Raw genomic sequence first — 20627 nt, forward strand, 5'->3', positions numbered from 1 at the left:
TCATTATCAGACTGATATAAAACAGGGAGAGCAAAACTCACACTAGAGTAAATAGAAGCAGCTAGTATTTGTTTCTTTCTCCTAAAAAGTGTCATTGATTAATGATTTTATCAACTAATTGATTGATCATTTCAACAAAGTCTCTAACAGGAAGTGTTAGAGACTTTGCCCACTGAGCTGCTACGCTAGCAGCTCAGTGGGCAGTATGCTAACATGCTAACGTTTACTAAACTGCAGTACAGCTGAGGCTCATGGGAAATATCTGTCTCCTAGGAATGTGTTCACATGCAGAGTTAAGTCCCCTGAGAGTCTGAACAGAACCAGGAAACAGTTTAATAAAAGTGGAGTCACTACAGGTGGAGATTGTACTGTAAGTTTTGCTATTGCTACATAGCTATTGTTAGCATTGGCAGCTGTTTACTTACCAGTCTTGCCCATTGTTACGTTTACAAGACAAGAGATTATAATACGTCCTCTGAGCAGCTACTTCTTTTAACGCTACAGTGACTCAGTATCAGAAAGTGACGAAACAGGCCAACCAGGCCAGGGCTAGCTGGTTAGCATGCTAACTTCAGTAGAAGAAAAGAAGTGACAAACAGAAGCAAAACAAGAGGGTTGTTTCCATCTCTGGACACAGCTGTTAGTGAGTAAAGGAATGAAGTTTGATGCTGAACTCACAACGCTTGATCTAGACTGGTAAGTAAACAGCTGCTAATGCAAACGTTAGCTATGTAGCGATAGCAAAACTTACAAATATCCCCTTAAGAGATCAGATATTATGATTGAAAAACAAGCAAGGTGTGAACATTTTACTTCTAGATTCTGAATCAGTGCATTTGTGACTTGCCAAATATATAAATTAACAACATTTCCTCGTCACATTTATAGAAAATATAATTACATTTCCTACAAAACATATTATATAGATATATATATGTCGTATAGAGACGTAATTTCTAGGACACAGATATAGGACACTTTCTAATGTTGACCTGATGACCTTTGACGTCCTGTGATAATCTTATATATGTTTGAGTTCAGACAGATTACACAACCTCTGTGTGTGTGTGTGTGTGTGTGTGTGTGTGTGTGTGTGTGTGTGTGTGTGTGTGTGTGAAAATACATTTCCATTTAGTGGCTCATTTTCTCTCTCACAGTAACATTTCTGACACGTCTGGAGCTTCACAGTTTTTCCTCATTAGCACTCCAGTGTTTTTCTTGACACATGCCGGAAGTTCTTCTTCTTGTTTTTCTGTCTCTGCCAAAACCGCAAACTTCACACCGAAGTGAGACCGAGGAGGAAAACTCTGTGCTCTCCTCACTGCAGTGTGGAAACTGACAGAACCAACACTAACCCTGTTAACTTGAGAACCAGTCTTCTTGTTCTCTCCAAAATGGCTCCCAGTAGTTTCCAGTCAGTGTTACCACAGCTGTTGTGTTGCAGGTTCCCTGGAGATAAATTAGTGTAGCTCAAAGTTATAAAAGGTCCATATTTTACACTTTTCCTGCGTTTTATTGTAAGTGTTGATCCATTAAAAGATATATTTGCAATGTTTCGGTGCCAGACCGTCATCATAGCACAGAAACGTTGCAAATAAATAGTTTATTGCAAGTCAGTGTGCAGGATCTTTGAATTGCAACTTGGAAACCACTGCAGAAAATCTAATTTACAAATCTGTAATTTGGGTGAAATGACCTTTAAACTCTAATTTTCCTCTCAGCAGCTCCACCCTCACATTTAACCCCCTCCAGTTTATACATCAGCTGATGGAGACAAAATTAAACAGACCAAACTCTTATCTCATTTAACTTCATTTATTTAAAACATTAAAATATAAAAGAAAATTACACATTTTTGAGTTGCTCTATTTACAAAAACATACATTCTTAAACATCTACATACAGTTTACATGGTTGTTTGTTCACTGCAGATTCTCCATACATCTGTAGAGGTTTACAGTCACAGGTTTGTTTGATCTCTCGGCTGTTCGGCTCATTCCAGCTTAAATTAAGAAGCCGTACAGTTCATCGGTTTGTTTGGCTCTTTAAAAAGGCACTAAGTAATGACAGGCTAGTGTACAACATTTAATGAGGAACTGTAATTCAACAGGCGTCAGAGCAAAAATCATAAATAGCTTTTGCCTTTGGCAGTGATCAAACTGAGCTCATTCATTGCTGAAAGAAAGATTCTTATTTTTTTTTTGTTTGTTTTTGTTTTTACATATGAACATTTTTTTCTTACATACTAAGGCTTTTCAATAAATACAAGCACTTAAAAGCAAAAACTTTGCACAATTGTCAAGTTTCCCAGGAATGTAACAAAAACATGCAACCAGGTTGCAACAGTAAAAAAAAAAATAAAATAAAATAAAATAAGTAAGGGGTTTATTGAGCCACAAACAGGTGCATTTAAACATCTCCAGGTTTCAGGACGTTAAACAGCAAATCAATGACTGATCTTTCCTGTGGCTCAAAGTAGCTACAAAAACACTTTGTAGTAAATGATCACATTGTTTGTTCCTCTGTGGCGACGACAAGTGTAAATCTAAAGTTTACACCAGATTTAATAAAGGGAATTTAGGAGAGAAATATAATTCAACACAACTTTAGTTCCTCAGTTCATCGTGGAATGAAATAATAAAAAAACGTAAGAAATGATAAATTCCTCATTTCCATTTTCCTGAGAATCTGACTGAAGCACCGTCTGAGAGCATTTCCATTTCAACAGAGTAGCACCAGTAAGACTCTCAGAAAGTACCTGACAGGTATGAAATGTTTCCTCTCAAACCAACACGGTTTGTTTATTTAATAAAATTAAAGAAAGCCACAGCAGGTGGCTTCCCTGCCAGCATCTCCACTTCACATCAGTGGACTCACAAGGAAACTGCTGCAGGTTCAGATCACAACTCAAACTAGTTTAGCTTTAAATTATTTAAAAATAAAGAGAACTTCAATTCCTGACCGTCTCCGTACTTTCAGATAAAATAAACAGAGACTGACAGGAATCGAGAGTCTGAGCTTAGTGTTAAAAATAAAAAAAAAACGTGCTAAACAGAGTCCGTCTTTCCCTAAAATCAAACCCGGCGGTTGAGGAGCTGGTGTGGTCTGAGAGGTCGGCCGTCACTTCGGGTCAAACTGCGGAGAGGTAGCGTTCGTCGCTGGTCACCTTGTTTCCTACTCAGGGATTGGCTGGTTTCTCTGTGCTGCTGGGTGGAGTCAGGATGGCTCCAACGGCGATGGGTGACATCTGACAGTCGGGGCTGTCGATCTGACGTTCCTGAGCTTTTCTCTGCAGGACGGGGAAGAGATTCAGTGTTAGACACGAGGACAAAGTCGTCTTCATTAATGACAGTTTGTCAACAATTATAACAAGAGGAGTTACAGTTCAATTTAAATCTTAAACGATGAGTCAATCATCAGAAACAATCCCAAAACAGCCGCCATTTTCTGCCTCAAACATTAAGAAACTCAAACCCAGGCCTAGCTGTGTCTAAAAACAACTCTGGTTCCATTTTTGTCTTGACTCCAGGAGGTGAAATCTGTTTCTGAGCGTTGCTCACCAGCATGTCCAGATACGCCACGTGTGTCTGGATGTTGTGTCTGTCGTCGGCTTTGACTTTGGGGAAGTTCTTGAGCTGTGGCGTGACTTCAGACTGCAGCGTGTCCATGAAGGGTCTCATCCAATGGACACAGGGGGCCACACTCTCCCACGTCAGACCTGACACACACACACAGAGAAAGGTTAGGATGCTGTGGGGGAGTCAAGTCTAAGAAAACAACATGTGATGTTTCTGATAAAAAGGCTGTAACTGATTTAAATGTGCTGCTTGTATAAAATTACAAAACATCCAACAACCTGCCTGTGTCATCTTATCTAAGTAAAAGAAAAACAAGGTGCAGGTATGAAAACCAAACCTACCTGAGACTTTATGAACGACGTCGAAGGTGAAGAAGTGGCAGAAGGCGGCTGCAGCGAGAACACTGTAGCTGTAGTCCAATGAGTTGATGTCCATCATGCACAGATCTAACAGCTGCAACGAACAGGAAGAGGTCAGTGTGTGCGGACATTAAAAACTGATTGATTTTATTGTCTGTTCAGTGTCTCCGATTAAATTTTAAAATTAAGTTTTTAGGCGTTTGTGTGAAGTAACAGACGAGGAGCCCGTCAGCAGGTGTGACGTACCTGTGTGATCTGGATGTACGTTTCCTGTGAGAACTGAGGAACCAGGAAGTTCTCGTTGTCTTTCTGGGCTTCGACCTGAGCGTACAGCTTCAACCAGGAGATGGGCGTCTCAGGACAGAGGTTCCAGTCTAATGCCTGCATGACGACACCAACAACGGGGTTAAACACACAGCGCCACATCTACGACTCGTCAATCTCTCCGGAAACTAACCGCCGTTCGACCTTAGTTGACTGATTTTTGTGGGGCAGGTGTTTGTGTTGTACCTTCAGTATGTGAAGCTCAGTGCGCTGGATGTCCCACATGTCGCAGGCTCCGTCTGTGACGTACGCGAACTCGTAGATTTTAGGAGGGTAGATTTCCTGCAGGGAGGAGGGAGAGAAGTCGTGGTTATGAACAAGTTTCTTTTCACTCCTTTCAACTTTATATTTTCATGAACAGAATCAAACAGACACAGATTTCCATCAGGGAGGAACTCACCTCGATCTTTGAGGCGATGAAGAGCGCCGTGATGCCGATGAGCTGCAGGTAGTCTTTGTTGACGTTCTGCTGAGTCAGCATGAAGCGGTCGAAGTAGTCCTGAGCAAGGTAGGCCGTCTGCCGGTGGAGGCTGTACACCTCACTCACCTGTACACACAGAAAGAGACACGATCCAGTTTAAACCAACTCCTTATTCAACATGGAGGACATCAGGACATTTAAAGATCTGTAACCACTCACCTCCAGCAGCCAGTCCAGCAGAATCGCCCTCATCTTTGGCTGCAGCTTAGGATGCCGCTGCAGGTAGCTCTTGTCATGAACGTACTTCAGCTCCTTGTTGAGCATCTTGATCCACACGTCATCTGAACTGGCCCAGCTGGAGGAGAAAGACCAGGTTTTACCATCTGAACTCACACACGTAGAAGTTCCATTCAAAAAGTTTTAAGTTTTTACTTCAAGCACGTGCGACGCCTCTAAACTAAATCATTAAAAAAGTATTTTCTTCTTCTAGAGTTTGTATTATAACTGACATCCAGTGCAACACAGTGTAATCTGAAATATTCCAACACTAGCACAACTATTGTCCTTTATACCTCAACGTCTCTTCACAGGATTGTATTTTTAATATCTGTCCAGAATTTATCTTGTTTATTCTTCAGGTATTGAAACTGTAGAATATTCATAATAACCTGTAGTTTTAGGACATTATCTGTATATTATCTTGTTTTATTCTTCCATTTATCATTTTTCACCTCACTGAAGTTTTCTTTTTTGGCTGTATGAACTCATTAGCTTTAACTATTCAACTTCCCCTCTGAGATTAATAAAGTATCTGTGTTTTGAGATAAAGCCCTGAAACTGATTCACTTAACAAACCCTAAAAACCAAGAGCTGATTCATGGTGAACGACGGCATTAAACACTGAATACAGAGTCGGGTGGAGTAACAGCTTAGCAACAAAAGGCAGAGGGTCTCAGCAGGAAGTGTCGAGACACAAAGCCGCCTCACTGGGGTGTAAAACACACAGTTACCTGAGGCTGGGGATGGGGGAGGCCTTGATGAAGAGGTTTTTGAAGCTGTACTTTTTGAAGACGCTGGACGGGTCTGTGGGCTCCATCTCTTTGTGGGGAGTTTCGATGAGGATGCACGGAGTGGCGCCATCCTCCGACCAACACTTCTGGAAAACACAGAAAAGATGAATAAACACACGTGGTATCAGTCATGGAGTGTCATGATTACTGCATTACTCTAGAGCTGAAATAATGAGGTGACTGTCAAAATGAATCCCTATTTGAATAATTGATTAAATTAAGCCAGTCATTTTCTGTTTCTAGTTTAAAAAAAAAAAAAAAAAGTAAATATTTGCCCCTTTCCATCGGTTTTTAAATCACAAGCTGATAGTTTTGGGGTTTGTGGACTATCAGCTCGACAGAAAATGTTACTGAAACTTGAATTCTGGGAAAGTAATGTGCATTTTTCAGTTTTCTAACTTTAGTCTTAAGTATTGGAAAAGATGGAGATTGATTACACAATCATAAAAAAGAGCAGCAAAATATAGACAGTTGAATTAATTTAAGGTCTACATATGAATTTTACATAAGATCATTGTGGATGAAATTTAAGACTTAAATACTGTTTACAGCCTTTTTCAGGAAACTTAAACTCTTTAATTATTGAAGTCCCCAGATACTGTAGAAGATCAACTGCTGCTCAATGGTGCCACCTTGGGATGAAAATTAGGTACTGCATGGCTGCAGATATAACCCTGCTAAAGACTCCTGAATCACTTTACTCTTCTCCTTCAGCCTGAGCTCTGAACATGAAGATATTCAACTATAGTAACTAGTTAAAAGGTATATTATTCAATACATAAAAAGACATGGGAGACAAAACAGGGCTAAAACAAATAAAATACAAACGAAAACCAGACACTGTATATACACTGGGGTGACAAAATGGACGCCATCAATATAGGAAACTTATGTATAGCAACATAACTCCTGAGCACTAGGTTGTACTTCAAATTGTATACACTACAACCTTATGGAAATACAATATGCTGATAAAAACAGAGGTTCAAGAAAAAAAAAAAGACAAAAAAAGAGGGTTGGTCACACTTAAAGGGAGGTGGAACAAAACAGATAATAAAGTAGTAACAACACACATCTTGGGCTCGGCTCTTATCAGTTATAAACACACACACTCATTAATAACATGTGGACACTGACCTGTATTTCATAGCTTTGTTTCTTGGCAGCAGGTTGTAGTTTCTTCTTGGAGGGCTGGAGAAGAAATAAAAAAATAAATAAAACTGGTGAGTCAGTGTTTGCAATAAAAACTACAACCGGACAATAAACCTGACACTAAACGTTCACAATACATGGTACAGAGGGCTTCATGGGAAGTTAGTAAAACGTTGACATTATTAGGAATGGAGAAGAAGACCTGCTACGGTACAAACATATGGAGGAGAATATTAAAACAAGACAAACCTCAGATTTTCTTTTCTTCAGTGGGGCTCTGACGGTCGGCTCAGGTGTGTTTGAATCTCTGGCTTGAAGTGTGATGCGACCACTGTTATAAAATGAATAAATATGACATCAACATCACAGCTGTAGGTACAGACAGTCCTTTACAGTTGCACTGGTTAATTTGATCAATTGTCCAAAAGTTTCAGACTCTGACAATTAAAACATGTAATCAACATTATTGTAGTCTGTGCTGTACACATATTATATCATCATCATCATCATGCGAGACCAGTGTATTGCTCTCAACATACATTTGACATTTTAAATATGAGAAAATATGCTTTATAGTACTATGTTAAGCCTGATCACTGAGGCCTAGCAAAGTCTTTACAGTGAGGGGCCCCCAGATCTCAGTCTGGGAACAAACAGCAGCAGCTGCTCACCTGCGTCTGGACATGGTGTCGACTGTATTTATGGCTCCGCTGCAGAGAAAAAGAGGGAACAGTTGAGATTTAGGCGCAACTTTATTATTGTATAAATACAGAAACATATGGAATTAGGAATTAATTCAGTTATCCTGGATCCATTTTATGATCAGAGAGTCCTGAGGCCATGTTCTGGGCCCAAGAATCACACACAACATGTTAGAGCACACTGTATGTGCTAGCCCTATAAGCTGAGTAAAATAACTAAAATAATATTATAGAAGAGTTAAACTGGCTCCTTGAAAGTTCTGGAGGAGCCACATAAAGTCCTTGAAACCACAGATCCCCAGAATATAACAGAAAAATCACATTTACAAGCTGAGTTTGACCCTGGTTAGGGAGCTGTGGTTAGCTTTTAATATCAGATCTAGTATGTTAGCTTGTGACCACCAATAAAAAGGAGCCAAAGTAGCTCCACAGACACAATAATGGTCGGCTAACACAGCTGAAGCACTGCATGTAAAGACCACGGTGACCACAACTTCATACTAACCGGGTAAAATCAGATATAACTATGATAAGAGCTAAACCGAGCAGCCAGGTCCTGTAAGCTAGTGTGGTAGCTGCAGCCAAAAAGGAGGGGGGCTGCTCGTTCCCTCGCTTTCAAACAAAAAAAAGCTCGAAAATGCTTAATTTCCACCCGAATTTCCCATCTTCAGCGACGAAGCACACGTTTCCAGACATCTTCAGTCCAGTTTGAGTTATGAAAACGCCCGAATATGGACTTTAATCGAGTTCTGAAACTCAAAGACGCGCCAATTTCATCGGAGCAAAAGCGGGAGGATTTGAGTCCTGCCTCCCAGAACCTCCTCCTGGTCGGCGGGGGGAAACTGATATAAATGACCGCTAAAAATTAACCAAACTGATTTTAACCACGCTCGATTAGTAGAATAAAAACCTGGGGATCACATATCCAAGAACGATCATGTTTAAAGTCCATTAGGCGACATTAAAGTGGGGGTAAACCGACTCCACCGCGCGGCTAAGTTCTGGAGGGGAGCTACTGTAATTAGCAAACTTAGCCTGGTAACTGCTAACTAGGTCAACAATAACTATCAAACCCCAATGTGCTGATCAACTGATGAGCTGCTGGTTTTACATGCCAACGGCTGAATATCTGCTTGATTAAGGAATACGGGCAAAAGACAAGTTACATAACGCTTTTCTGACGGTTTTAACGTTACAAGAGCAGCCTCAGTGTTTGAACAGATAAACTCCATTAAAACTAATAATTTTCACTCAACACATCTCCAGGATGGCATGCAAGATTCACGCGAGGTGAAGATTGCATTAGCAGCGAAAACCCCTTCAGAAAAGTCAAAATACAAGTTAAAAACTAAGATGAGGCTGCAGTCTCTTGCTGGTCGAGATTTAAATCAATATTACACAAAACTACGTCGAGAAAAATGGAGATTAAAAGACTAACAGATTAACAGGCTCGAATACAAAGCCCGGGAAGGTTTAAAGAGTAGAAATATGTCATATAACTACAGATATGATGAGTGTAGATGTGCTCTCCGGCTCTGTGGTCTTACCTCCTGAGTGAAGAATGAATGAATGCATCAGCTGTGGCGCCGGCGCCAATCCTTATATCCGCGTATGCCTGCCGCTGCCACTGCGCATGCCCGTTCCCGGTTCACAGAAACGCGCTAAATGTTTTAAATTTGAAGTGAGATTTTCACTAACGAGCAAAATAGAAATGTTCCGACGGCGTCGGTTCACTCTCGTTCTCGATAAAACGGCTAAATAGCAACGTTAGATAGCTGGTAAAGTGGTTATTTGTCGCGTTTAACCGGAGCCTTCGTTCATTTCTAACGGACACCGAGTCGCGGGGAGGTTTTTTGAAGTAAACGCCGGTTTCCGTACGTTCCGGTTAAACTTTAACGGCTCGGTAGACGGTCTAAACTCATCAAAGTGAGGAAACTTGGCGTAATTTCTCTACTTGACGGAGTTATTCCCTATTTTTTTCGCGGTACTGGAACAGCTTCCGCGTGCGAGCCCCGCCTTTGGGAGGGGTCCGGGTGACATCGAGCCAATGAGAGAGCGAGCAGCGACAGCCGCGTGCTTCCACCGTAGAATGTAAACAGAAGCAGCACGTGGGTCCGCTGTCAAAGTCAACTGCTGCTGAATGCGAGTGTTTACCTCTGTTTTTAACACGTTTTTAACTGATATTTGGAATATTTAATACGATTGTTCAACAATAAAACATTTACAGGTTGTATTTATACAGTAAATAATGTTTGTTTATATCTGCCCAGGTACTTTAGAAGGAAATTATCTTTTCTCTTTGTATGGCAGTAATGTTTTGTTTTTTACAAATAGATGTAATAAACCAAAGAGTATTTCTATTTATAATATTTATTCCAGCACTCTTGCACTATCACTATTTAATAAAAACAATAAACTTAATTTATACAGCACTTTTCAAAACAAACTGTTTTATATTGTTACAACAGGATTACAACTAGAAATTAGGCTGTAAAATTGGACATTTAAAATACTCCAAATATAAGATAACACAATAAAAAATAACAATGGCAAAATAAAAAGAATATGTGCTACCAATTAAAGAGAGGCCTTTTTTAAAGATAAGTTTTAAGTATTGACTTAAAAGATGTTTCTGATTCTGTAGGTCTCAGGTCTTCAGATGGGGAGATCAGAAGTGAGGTCTCCTTTAGTCTTGAGCCAGGTACAAGCCAGCTACAAAGTTTGTTTGATCAATTCATAAAATCAAAAACATTGTGTAGATGAGACCAACCACTACCCTAAATGCATCAGTAATAATAATCCAACAATGTAGAGCATGTAACAACTCTGAAAACAGCTATTAGCCTTAATTGGTGTTCTTACTTACTTTCTTTACTTTCTCCTGATAAAGTAAAGAAGTTGTAACTCTACTTTTTTTTTTTCCTAAAATTGTCGGATTAAAAAAACTGCAACCTCAGTGTTTAATTTTAAATTACACTGACATAATATTTTCTGACTCCACTGCATTGTTTTAACGGAAATAAATCCTTTATTTTCTAGTGTTGACCTTGGCATTATGAATGTCATGAGATGTAGCTCTAGTTTCTCTGACAGTACTACTTTCAGAGGTGAAGCATTAAGACACAAACTATACTGCAGAGTAAAATTACAAGTAAAAAGTAAAAGTCCTACTAAAAATTTACTGTCAGAGTAAATATGTTAAACTGCGGAAATGTTGGGTGGTTTAATTTACCATGTAACAATGCACACCAGGTCATTATTGGTTTTTAAACTCTTAATCTGAAAGTTAACTGGTAATTTTAATGTCAGATGAATGTAGTGGAGTCAAAAGTACAATATTTTTTTCTTTACAGTAGTATATAAAGTAGCATTAACTTAAGTAGTGCAAAGTAAGTAGTCAATAATAACCATCCGTAAATGCATTAATGTGAATGTGTAAACTACAGACAAAAGGAAATAAAGGTGCACTAATGCTCCTGATTAGTTTCTTATTAAACTGAATTAGATTAAGGTTTTTATTCTTTGACTGAAGAGCCTTAAACTGGAGCTAAAACTTTCGGAAAGTGAAATGAACTCATCATTAACCTGACAAAGACAGAGACAGGAGAGCTGTGTATGAAAACATTTATTATAAGCTAATGAGAGATCACATGTATTAACTATTACAGTTCGAGAACAGATGACCCCACTTTTTAATTAGCAATATTTTTTGTTTCTGACATCAGAACAGAGAGAGTTGATCATTCATTCATCCAAAATACAAAGAAGGAGACCAGTTATGTCGATAAATAAAAAGTTAACCCTATAATTCCTACACCTTTTTTTTCTTTTTGGCAAAGTGCTGTATTATTCCAGTAAACTACACAAATAAAAGCAAAAAAAAAAAAAAAGTCTAACACTTGGTGAAAAATAAAAATGCCACAAAATATTCTTCACACTTTTGTAAAATAAACAACAGGAGAAAAGAGGTTTTGCTACATCATTCTGTCTGGTTTTGTTGAGTCATTATATAAAAGCTGTACACGGGCTGGGCGGGTGGCGGCGGCGGCGAGAGCCAACAAGCTTCCTCCGAGTGGTGCATAGTTGGTTTCTGATGTCTGTTCGTGTGTTTTTATTTATTTATTTTGTCCACACTGGACATTAAAAAAAGAATTTAAAAGAAAAAATAGAGTTCAAGTTCTTCATTGATGCATTGTCATTACAATATTTCAACCTGGAAGGCACGTGATCCACAAATTTCAAGGCATTGAACAAAAAAAACCCAAAAAACATTACAAATCCCTGTTAGTTTGATGATGGAGAGATGAGAAGAGAAACTGAAAATAAAGATAAAACATTAAAGGCTCCTGACAGCAGGAGGAGACAGGATCCCTTCCGTCTTTAAGTTTGTCTCTTTTTAAAAACATCGCAGTAACACAAAACAACATCGTCCACGATTGCAAAGCTCGACGAGAGAGAGAGAGAGAGAGAGAGAGAGAGAGAGAGAGAGAGAGAGAGAGACACTGGAGAAACACAGAGAAGCTTAAATACACCAGAGATTGAACCACTCCACTATCGTTTCGATTATTTACAGCGAACCATACGGACGCCTAACAAACCTTTGTTAGTGCTTTCTCATTAATGCTACCGTCCCGTCAACACGACCACAGACAAAGTGAAGTCAGGTTTTTACTGGAGATTCAGACGCCACACTGCAAACGGCCTCCACCACACGAGACTGAGTCTTTACTGAGCCCTAAAAATCACACAACACAGATACGTTTTGTGTCTTCAACAGGATGTGTTCCCCAAACTTCACCTTTAAAAATGACTTAATTTAATCTTATTGATTTCTCTGGATGTGTTTCGGTCAACAAAACTGAGAGGTTGGATCTTTGATCAAGAATCTTCTTGAACAAAATGTGAAGTTTGAGTTTGATCACCTGTTTCAAGATCATTCAAGAACACACACAAAAAATAAAAATAAAAATAAAATTCATCCTACATCTTTCAGTTTCAACGTAGGACTCAGTGGTGAAGCTCATTTCTACCAGGAAAAGAAATAAAAGATGAAGAAAAGTCAGGAATGAGTAAATCACAATGTTGAGATACCATGTATAAAATTAGAGATAATAAAGGCAAATACTGACTTTAAGAGACAAAATTTTAGATTAATATACAGTGGGATAATATCTTATATTTCTTTGTGACAACAAGTCAAAATTTATAAGGTGAACCTTTGAAATTCATTTGTATGTACTGTGTATATATAAATATATATACATGTATATTCATACAGATAGAGTCTAATGTTTGACCCTTTATGTCACAGTCATGAAAAGTTATAATTCAGACTTAAACTTTGTCTCTGTATCTCATTATTTTTGACTCCCCATGTGCATCTTTTTAAATCTATTTTTTCATTCCTAACATTTAATCTTTTTTCTCTTCTTGACATAAATGGGCTTCCGTACTTCAGATCCAGTCCCTCTCTCCTCCTGCAGTGTGGTGACTCGGCCCGGGCTCCACTTTCCCTACAGCGGACACATCAAGCCGTGTCCGCCGTGTCAGAGCGCCGAGACCCCGAGCTGTTTACAACTCAAGTTAAACATCAACAACAACAAAAAAAACAAAACAAAAGAACATCAGTATTATAAACTAGTGAAAGGTTAAAGGTCACTGCTAATTTTTTGGTTTAAATATTTGAACAGTTTAACAAAATGTAACTAAGTTAACATGGGAAATAGAAGAGTTAAAAAGCATAAAGTACATTTCTAAAACCATGTTAGGAACATTAGAGCAAAAAAATTATTTTTATATATATATAAACAACGCAGAAGAAGACCAACAGGTTTCTCTCCATCATGATGGATTTCCAACAGTCGACTGAGTTCGTTTTCACAGTCCTGGGACCAGGATCAATTTTCTAAAAGTCAATAATTTCTCACAAACATCTTCACGAGGGAAATCTCGCGAGGACAGAGCTGGAAAAGTCTGAGAGCACGCACAAAGAATCATCAGCCGTCAAGTAAATCTGCATCTTCCTAAAGTGTAAAGGTGATTGGTTGTGACCCTGAGAAGTGGACTGCAGATTCGTTTAAGAACAAACAAAAAACTTAAAATTACAAAAAAAAAAAAAAGAAAAATAATCTTTTTCCATTTTCTTTTTTTTTTTTCCCAACCATCGTGACACTGACACAACTCTACGACCATGCAACAGATTGCACACTAACATAACCAAACATACCTAAGCAAGAAACCATAGACGCATATATACCAACTTCATACTGATATGTAATTTGTTTTTTTCTTTTCAAAAAATATTTTGGAAGTTTTTTTTTTTTTAAATACATTTTGTTTTTTTTTTACATTTCTATTCATCTCAAAGCTACCGTTAAAACAAGGCGTTTAGTGATATTTAACCCAGTAATTTTTACCGTCTTTTTTATTTATTTTTTTTGTCCTTTTTCAAAAAAGTATTGTGAAAAGTACTGAATTACAGAGTCAGAGGCAGGTTCAGGCGGCGCCGCAGGACGACCAGCGTGGGAACATCGCGTTTAAACAACAGGGGGACGCCGCACGACTCGCAACAGGTGATTTCAAGGCAGGAAATTAAAGGAAAAATCCCCCAAAAATGCTCTAAAACTATAGAAAACAGTAAGAGGTGAGGCGTTTTGCATTTGCACTTATAACTGAGGTGTGTTGTATTTAATTCTATAGACTCTATAGATGGAGGGAAGGCTCCGCTCTACGACTGCAGTGAATAATCACAAAGGAAGAAACGCACAACTGCTAAAAATCAAACGTCTGTACCTGCAGCAGAAAAGTGACTACGAGGCGAAGCAGCTGCAGGAAGTGACTCGGATTTTGTTGACTCATAAAACTCTCTGTTCTGTCTCTCAGTTTTCAGTTACTACATCCTCCGGTTTCCCAGAAGAACCTGTGAACGCAGCGTGTTCTCGCCCGGGTCGCGTTTTGACTTGAGTCACAATGTCGCCAAAAAAAAAAATGTTGGATTTAGAGCAAAACATGAAATAATTTCAGTGTTTAATGTGAAAGAAATTCTTCAAAACAAGGATTCATGGTGTGTTTAAAGGGGTAGTGTTATTTAGTATTGCACTTCTTCACAGACTCAAACTCTTGTATTTTACAAATGTAAAATATATATTTTACAGGGACATTTCTTTTTCTGGATTAGAAAGACTTTTTTTGTTTTGCACTTGAGAGAGACAGATTTAATTCCAGACACACTGGATCCTACATTTCCCATGATGCAACAAGTGTCTTTCATGAGACCCTCCTTGCCTGACAAGCATCCTGATCCGTCACTTCCAAACAGATTTTCTGTTATAATATAATCTACGAGCTGAGATAACCCTGATGACACAAAATGACGCCATTTTATTATTTTCTCAGACGTGGACTTGTTTAATCTGCGGACTGTCCCTTTAATGGACCAAACTGCGTCTGCGTTTGCAGCTGTTAAGTTTATTTGTGTTACTGCTGAAGTAGACGACGACAGCGTCAGATTATTTGGGGGGATTTTTCCTTTAAACTTTTGTTTTCAGCTGCAGCGACTCGTTGAGTTCACGCTGCTGATGTCACAGCTTGTTTGAAATCAACAGCGCTCAGGTTGCCAGTTGCAGAAACCCGACAATAACTGGCAACTTCTCTCAAAAGCCTCAGCACGACGCTCCTGCTCTGATTAAATGGCAGCTGATCTGTTCGTGTTCAAGTGATTCAGGGTCTGAAATGTTTCCTGTTTCCCCCGACAAGTTGCCCAGGAAGTCGCCGGACGAAGCGTCGCTCTGCGATGACCTCACCTGACCGTCCCGCCGCCTTGCTGCGAACCTGCCGCCGAGTAAAGTGACCTACAGCATTGATTCTACACACGACGTTGTCCGTAAAGAACGAGAGTAAGAAGAAGAGAGAAAAAAAGAAAGAGAGGAAGAAGAGGACGTCACCGTGGCGACTTGTCCTCTCCGTGATTGGACACAAATTGGTCCAATGGGAGAGAGGATAAAACATGGACAACAGGAAGAGGAGGATGGGGGGGGGGGCGGCGGCACATGATGACCATCTCTTTTGACATCCCTTCTTCTCAGCATCAATGTGAAGGAGGATGGATGGATGAAGAGGAGGAGGAAGAGGAGGTGGAGGAGGAGACATGAGCTGATAAAATGACAGCGATCACCAGTTATTTTCCCTATTTCACCGTCCAATCAGAGAACAGATAATCAGAACAGCTCAGGTGGAGGTGGAGGCTGATGACAGAGGTTTTGTTGCTGGTGTTGATTTCTTGATACGAGAAGAAAACAGCGGCGTGTGACTGAGGGTGGCGAGGGTTCGATTCCCACACTGCTTAAAGGAACGAGGTTGATGATGATGATGATGATGATGATGATGATGATAATGATGATGATGACGATGGTTGCCGCGGCCTCAGAAGTTCAGGTGCCTCTGGCTGGGCTGGTGCAGGTGTCTGGTGCCGGCCTTGGGGGGGAGCAGCAGGTTGAGGCGTCGCAGGGCGTTGCGAGACAGCGGTTGGGTGCGTTGGGCGGTGTTTCCCGAGCGCTGCTGCAGGAGGCCGGCGCGGGTGGAGAGCGCCGCGGCGTAGCAGGCGGAGTGGAGGGTGGAGCGGCGCTGTACGACCGCCACCTCTGGCCTGGGGGGGGGGGGGGGGGGGCAAACAGTAAGGTTAGCAGACTGACAGGAAATGAACAACAAGTGTTTAAACCTGAATCGCCGCTCTGAGGATGTTACCTGTGACGGGGGCCGTCCAGCGTGCGTCTCGCCTTCTCCTTCCCACCTGAGGCTGTCGGGGGGGTGGACATGTTGGCGGACAAGAAGTCCCGGTCAAGTGAGCGTTGCAGGGGGTCGAGGGTCAGTCGGGGGGGGCTGTGGTGGGCGTACACGGACATGCTGGGGTGCTCGATCAGCAGGTTCTCCAGGGGGCTGGTCTCCAGGAGGACGGGCTGGCTGCCGCGGCCGGTGAAGCAGGGAGGGGGGGTGACGAACCAGCTCTCCTCCAGGGAGCAGGCGTCCAGGCGCAGGAACCCGCTCTCCTCCTCCTCCTCTTCATCATCATCATCCTCGTCCTCCTCAGCGCCGCCGTCCGGGTCTGTGTCGGCCGTGGAGTTGAGGGAAGTGCAGGAGGCGTAGCGGATGGGGGAGCTGGCCACCGGAGAGGGGATCATCACCAGGTCTTCTTCCTCCTCCTCCTCCTCCTCTTCCTCCTCCTCCTGGTGAGCAGCGGTGCTTCCAGAGAGGCCGTCACCACACTGACTGGAGCAGGCTTCAGCTGCAGAGACACACCAGCTTTAATATGAAGCGTCAGATCACTGCAAATACAATAAACTGATCTAATCTACATCAAATTACTAATTAATTAACGACTTCAGAGCTTTTCACGCCTACGACAGTGAGTCAGAAAATAGATTTTGGATGCCGCGTCTCTGCAGAGGTGTCGACATGAATATCACACCCTTACAGAGGAGGTCAGTCATCTCAAGTTCTTCTGAGTAATCTTAGATACAAATAAAGTTTGATTGATTGATTGATTGATTGATTGAACTGAAATCAAATTAACTCCAGGCAATGATTCCTTTAGAACAGAAGGTTCAGCGCTGCTAAAAGCAGACCGGAGCTGAACTCATCAGTGTATCTTTAACACATTGTGTTTTTGCTGTTGACTGTTTTAATGACATCACACATGTAGAAGAGGATTAGCAACAGCTCTGAACTGCCTGTGCAACACGTTCATTTCACGCCTGGTTTTGAAACGATCTTAAATTGCATCTTCCCTGTTTGACAAATAAATCATCTAGTTGAGTTACACAGTGTGACGCGTGCATCTCGCCAGCAGGGGGAACTGTGGCCCCTGTCTGTGCAGCACTCACATGTAAACAATCATGTTCTTGATGCAGAGCAGCCACAGAGCTGCAGCAGCTCAGCATCACATGTCCGACTGAAACCGCAGCCTGCACACATGTTTTATGTTTGTGTGTGTGTGTGTGTGCAAAACACGCCCGACCAGAGCAGCCTAATCTGCTCACCGCCGCCTGAGCCTTCCCTCTGCTCTGTTGCAGAAACAGCCGCTGCTCGTTATTCTCTAACACATCAATCATCACTGTGACAACGTGCCAGCATCCTGCACCAACTGCTGCACATCCAACACGCTGCTGTTTGCAAAAAAAATACAAACAAACCAGGAGGCCGGAGCCAGAGAGCTGCGTGTCTGGGCTCTTGTTTTGATCCGACACCAGCTTCTAATGATTCACAGAGATGCAGGAAGTTAAAGGAGGAAAAGCAACATGATCTCAGGCTGGCGGACTGGAGGCTAAAAATAAACGGCGTGTCCACTGAGCAGACGTCTCTGTTTGATTTCGGTTCTGTTTAAGGAGCAGCTATTTTCTCCATCCTGTAAATGATAACTCACTTTTATTGGTCGGACCCTGCACTCTTTCATCCAAGCAGACAGCTGGAGGAGTGAAGTAACAAGGTTAGCATCATTAAGTTATCTCCCCTGACCCCCGTGCCCTCACTGTTTACTGTACGCATGCAGCTCTGTATGTTGAGACGGTTTGGAGTTCACTTCCACACGTGAGACGTGACTCTGACTCCCAGGAGTTCACAGAGGAATCCTTGTTTACCCACAACAGGCCTGAGAAGCTGCAGAGCGCTGACTCAGCGCCCAGCAGCTGATCTGCTCACTTTATCCTCTCAGCTGGAGGACGGCCCTCGCTGTCCGAGGCCGTCAGCAGCTGATCTCTTCCTGCGGGAGTCTGCAGAGCGAGAGGAGGTTCAGGTTCACGGTGTCAGCCTGAACAACACAATCTCTGTACCACAGGAGTGAAGCGGTGTTGTTAGTGAGGAGCGGCAGTGTTTCGGAGACTCTCTTTTGCAGGGCGTGCGTCGGGTTAACGAGGCCGGTGTGGATTATGAACGAACCACCCGACCTCTGTCTCCTCTACGAACCACAGAGTCTGCAGAGTTTCAGTCCCACAAACAGCTGATTTCTTCCTTCTGCTGCTCACCTAGTTTCACAAAAACCCGCCACACACAAGCTGCAACATGAGATCATATCTTCCTGCTCAACAAATGCCACACTTTCACTACGCAACATACCCCAGAATCAGGAGGTGTAGCTGCACAGATATTTCAAACTATGACTCCATATATGATGAAATCTGGGCGGGACATGCTTCGATCACGGCGTTGTAACATGTCACATCCAAACATCTCCAGATCCTAAAAAGATATCCCCGGGTTCTTGGTGTTTTGTGGCCCGTGCATGAGCAAAAACAACCTCGCAAAGCGTCAGTCATTGCAGCAATTTTCTATCTGAATGTAAAAACACTGCACATCACTTTGTGGCTCTGAGGCCCCGGAGCAGGAACATGCATCCAGCTCTGTTTACACTACACCGGGCGGCCACATACGAGGGCACGTCGACATGTGTACAGCTGGTGTGTTGTGGCTACACATGGATGTGTGTGCAGACGTGGAGAGTATCATCTGATCTATGGGGTTTGATTTCAAAAGCTTTAATCCTCCTGTTGACATGATTCCTCAGTGCCACAAAAGACTGCGTTTATTCAATACCTCACTTTAGAGATGTGGGTTTTTTTTCTTCTTCTAACAAAGACACCAACAACAAAGTTCTCAAATGTCAAGTTCTTTCTACACAAACACAAAAAACATGTCCAATATAAAACAGAATGAAATCCAGGAACGATCTGGTCAAAGAACAAGTAAACAAGAGTGTGAATCTGAGTGGCTGCAGCCGTCGACACGGAAACTATATTAAAGTTCGAGCATCAAGGGCAAACGCTCACGACCGGTGGCTTCTTCTCAACATGAACCTAAGAAGTGAAATATCTTTGGTTTTTGGACTGAAGAGGATTAAACTAATCATTAAACTTAATATTAATTAAAATATGAATCGAAAGAGCACAGTAATGGGGCGTAGTGGTCTAAGCTGGCGTGTAGAGGCTACAGTCCTCGCTGCAGTTGGCCCCGGTTCGAGTCCCGTATCGGACGGCCTTTGGCTGCATGTCATTCCCCCCCTCTCTCTGCCTCCCCATTTCCTGTCTCTCTACTGTCTTGTCCAATAAAGGCACAAAAGCCCCCCCCCAAAAAAAGAGCACAGTAATAAGTTATGATCTGTACAGATGAACAGCGGTGGCTTCATGTATATTATGTGCATGATGTTTTGTGCAGCATTTGCTCAACGTGATATGTGTGTGTGTGACTACACTATAACATATTATCATTAACTTCAGTAAATGCTCTTTTCAAACCACAGCAGGTGGCCATATTTATTTTTGGTTAAGTCTGGTTCTGCTGTTTATAAGTGTGTTAACCTTTGTGGTGTAAAACTGGGACGTACATGTTTATAAGTTTGTAGCAGTAGCTTTTTTTTAATGCTAAAACCACTGCACATATGTGGTTTTATTTTGAAAAGGTGTTTTATTTTGGTAGATTAGACGGTTGAAGGGATGAATTCTCTTTTATATTTAAACCTTCAGATTTGAAACAAGAATCTTTATTTTCATCGGAGGAAATGCAGCCGGAGCTTTTTCCAGTCAGAACTTAACAAGACTTGACGACGGGTTTCTAAGTTTACAGTCCACCTGGGAGAAACCCAACACGGGATCCAGGTGTGTTTAGCTGCAGGGATGTTGGCGGCAGCTCCGTGCCCATACAAGTCCATCTCCACGGGGCCCAGAACGGGAACCACCGGCGTCTATTTTTACCTTCTCTGGTTCCTCGGGCGCTTTTGTTTGACCTGTTTACAGGTTGACTTCCATAAACTGCCTGATGCCACCCTGCCTCACCCCCCCTCTATCCCAGCCTGAAGTGGGTGAGTCGGCCTCCGTTTCCCTCCCCCCCTCCCCCACCTGAAATATTCACACAGCTGTGGAATCCGACACGGGTCGAGTCGAGTCAAGCCCGGCGGCGGGTGAACGACGGGCCGCTCTGTGTGGAGGTGACTGCAGTGTGTGTTACTGAACCTCTCTGGGTGTCATGTCTGTTTTGAC

General features: G+C 41.8%; 2 protein-coding genes across 2 annotated transcripts in view; both read right to left on the reverse strand.

Annotated features, from left to right (window-relative positions):
• Positions 1-1796: 1796 nt before the first annotated feature.
• ccne2 (cyclin E2) lies at positions 1797-9497 on the reverse strand. Its single transcript, XM_023393635.2, has 12 exons — positions 9153-9497; positions 7576-7614; positions 7154-7235; positions 6890-6943; positions 5693-5838; positions 4902-5037; positions 4662-4808; positions 4448-4543; positions 4184-4318; positions 3920-4031; positions 3561-3718; positions 1797-3289 (listed from the first exon to the last, which is right to left on the reverse strand). Exons 2-12 carry the CDS (start codon positions 7587-7589, stop codon positions 3179-3181), a joined length of 1191 nt encoding a protein of 396 aa, XP_023249403.1. The 5' UTR covers positions 7590-7614; positions 9153-9497; the 3' UTR covers positions 1797-3178.
• A 1718-nt stretch (positions 9498-11215) lies between these two features.
• Positions 11216-20627, reverse strand: part of tp53inp1 (tumor protein p53 inducible nuclear protein 1) — a 15628-nt gene continuing 6216 nt past the window's right edge. Inside the window, exons 3-4 of the mRNA XM_023393633.2 lie at positions 16348-16885; positions 11216-16249 (exon numbers count right to left, since the gene is read on the reverse strand). Coding sequence (XP_023249401.1) covers positions 16027-16249; positions 16348-16885 — 761 coding nt within the window. The 3' untranslated portion in view covers positions 11216-16026. The remainder of the gene's footprint in view (positions 16250-16347; positions 16886-20627) is intronic.

This window comes from Seriola lalandi, unplaced genomic scaffold (assembly GCF_002814215.2).
Source record: "Seriola lalandi dorsalis isolate HSWRI2012SDOR001 ecotype SW California unplaced genomic scaffold, Sedor1 jcf7180002054941, whole genome shotgun sequence".
Lineage (NCBI taxonomy): Eukaryota > Metazoa > Chordata > Actinopteri > Carangiformes > Carangidae > Seriola > Seriola lalandi.

Bases quoted from the DNA above. Each gene is read 5' to 3' on its own strand.
- ccne2 (XM_023393635.2), bottom strand. The intron at 4,809-4,901 runs GTGAGTGGTTAC...CTGTGTGTACAG, and splicing joins TGCTGGACTGGCTGCTGGAG to GTGAGTGAGGTGTACAGCCT. The intron at 4,032-4,183 runs GTACGTCACACC...TGTTCGTTGCAG, and splicing joins CGTACATCCAGATCACACAG to CTGTTAGATCTGTGCATGAT.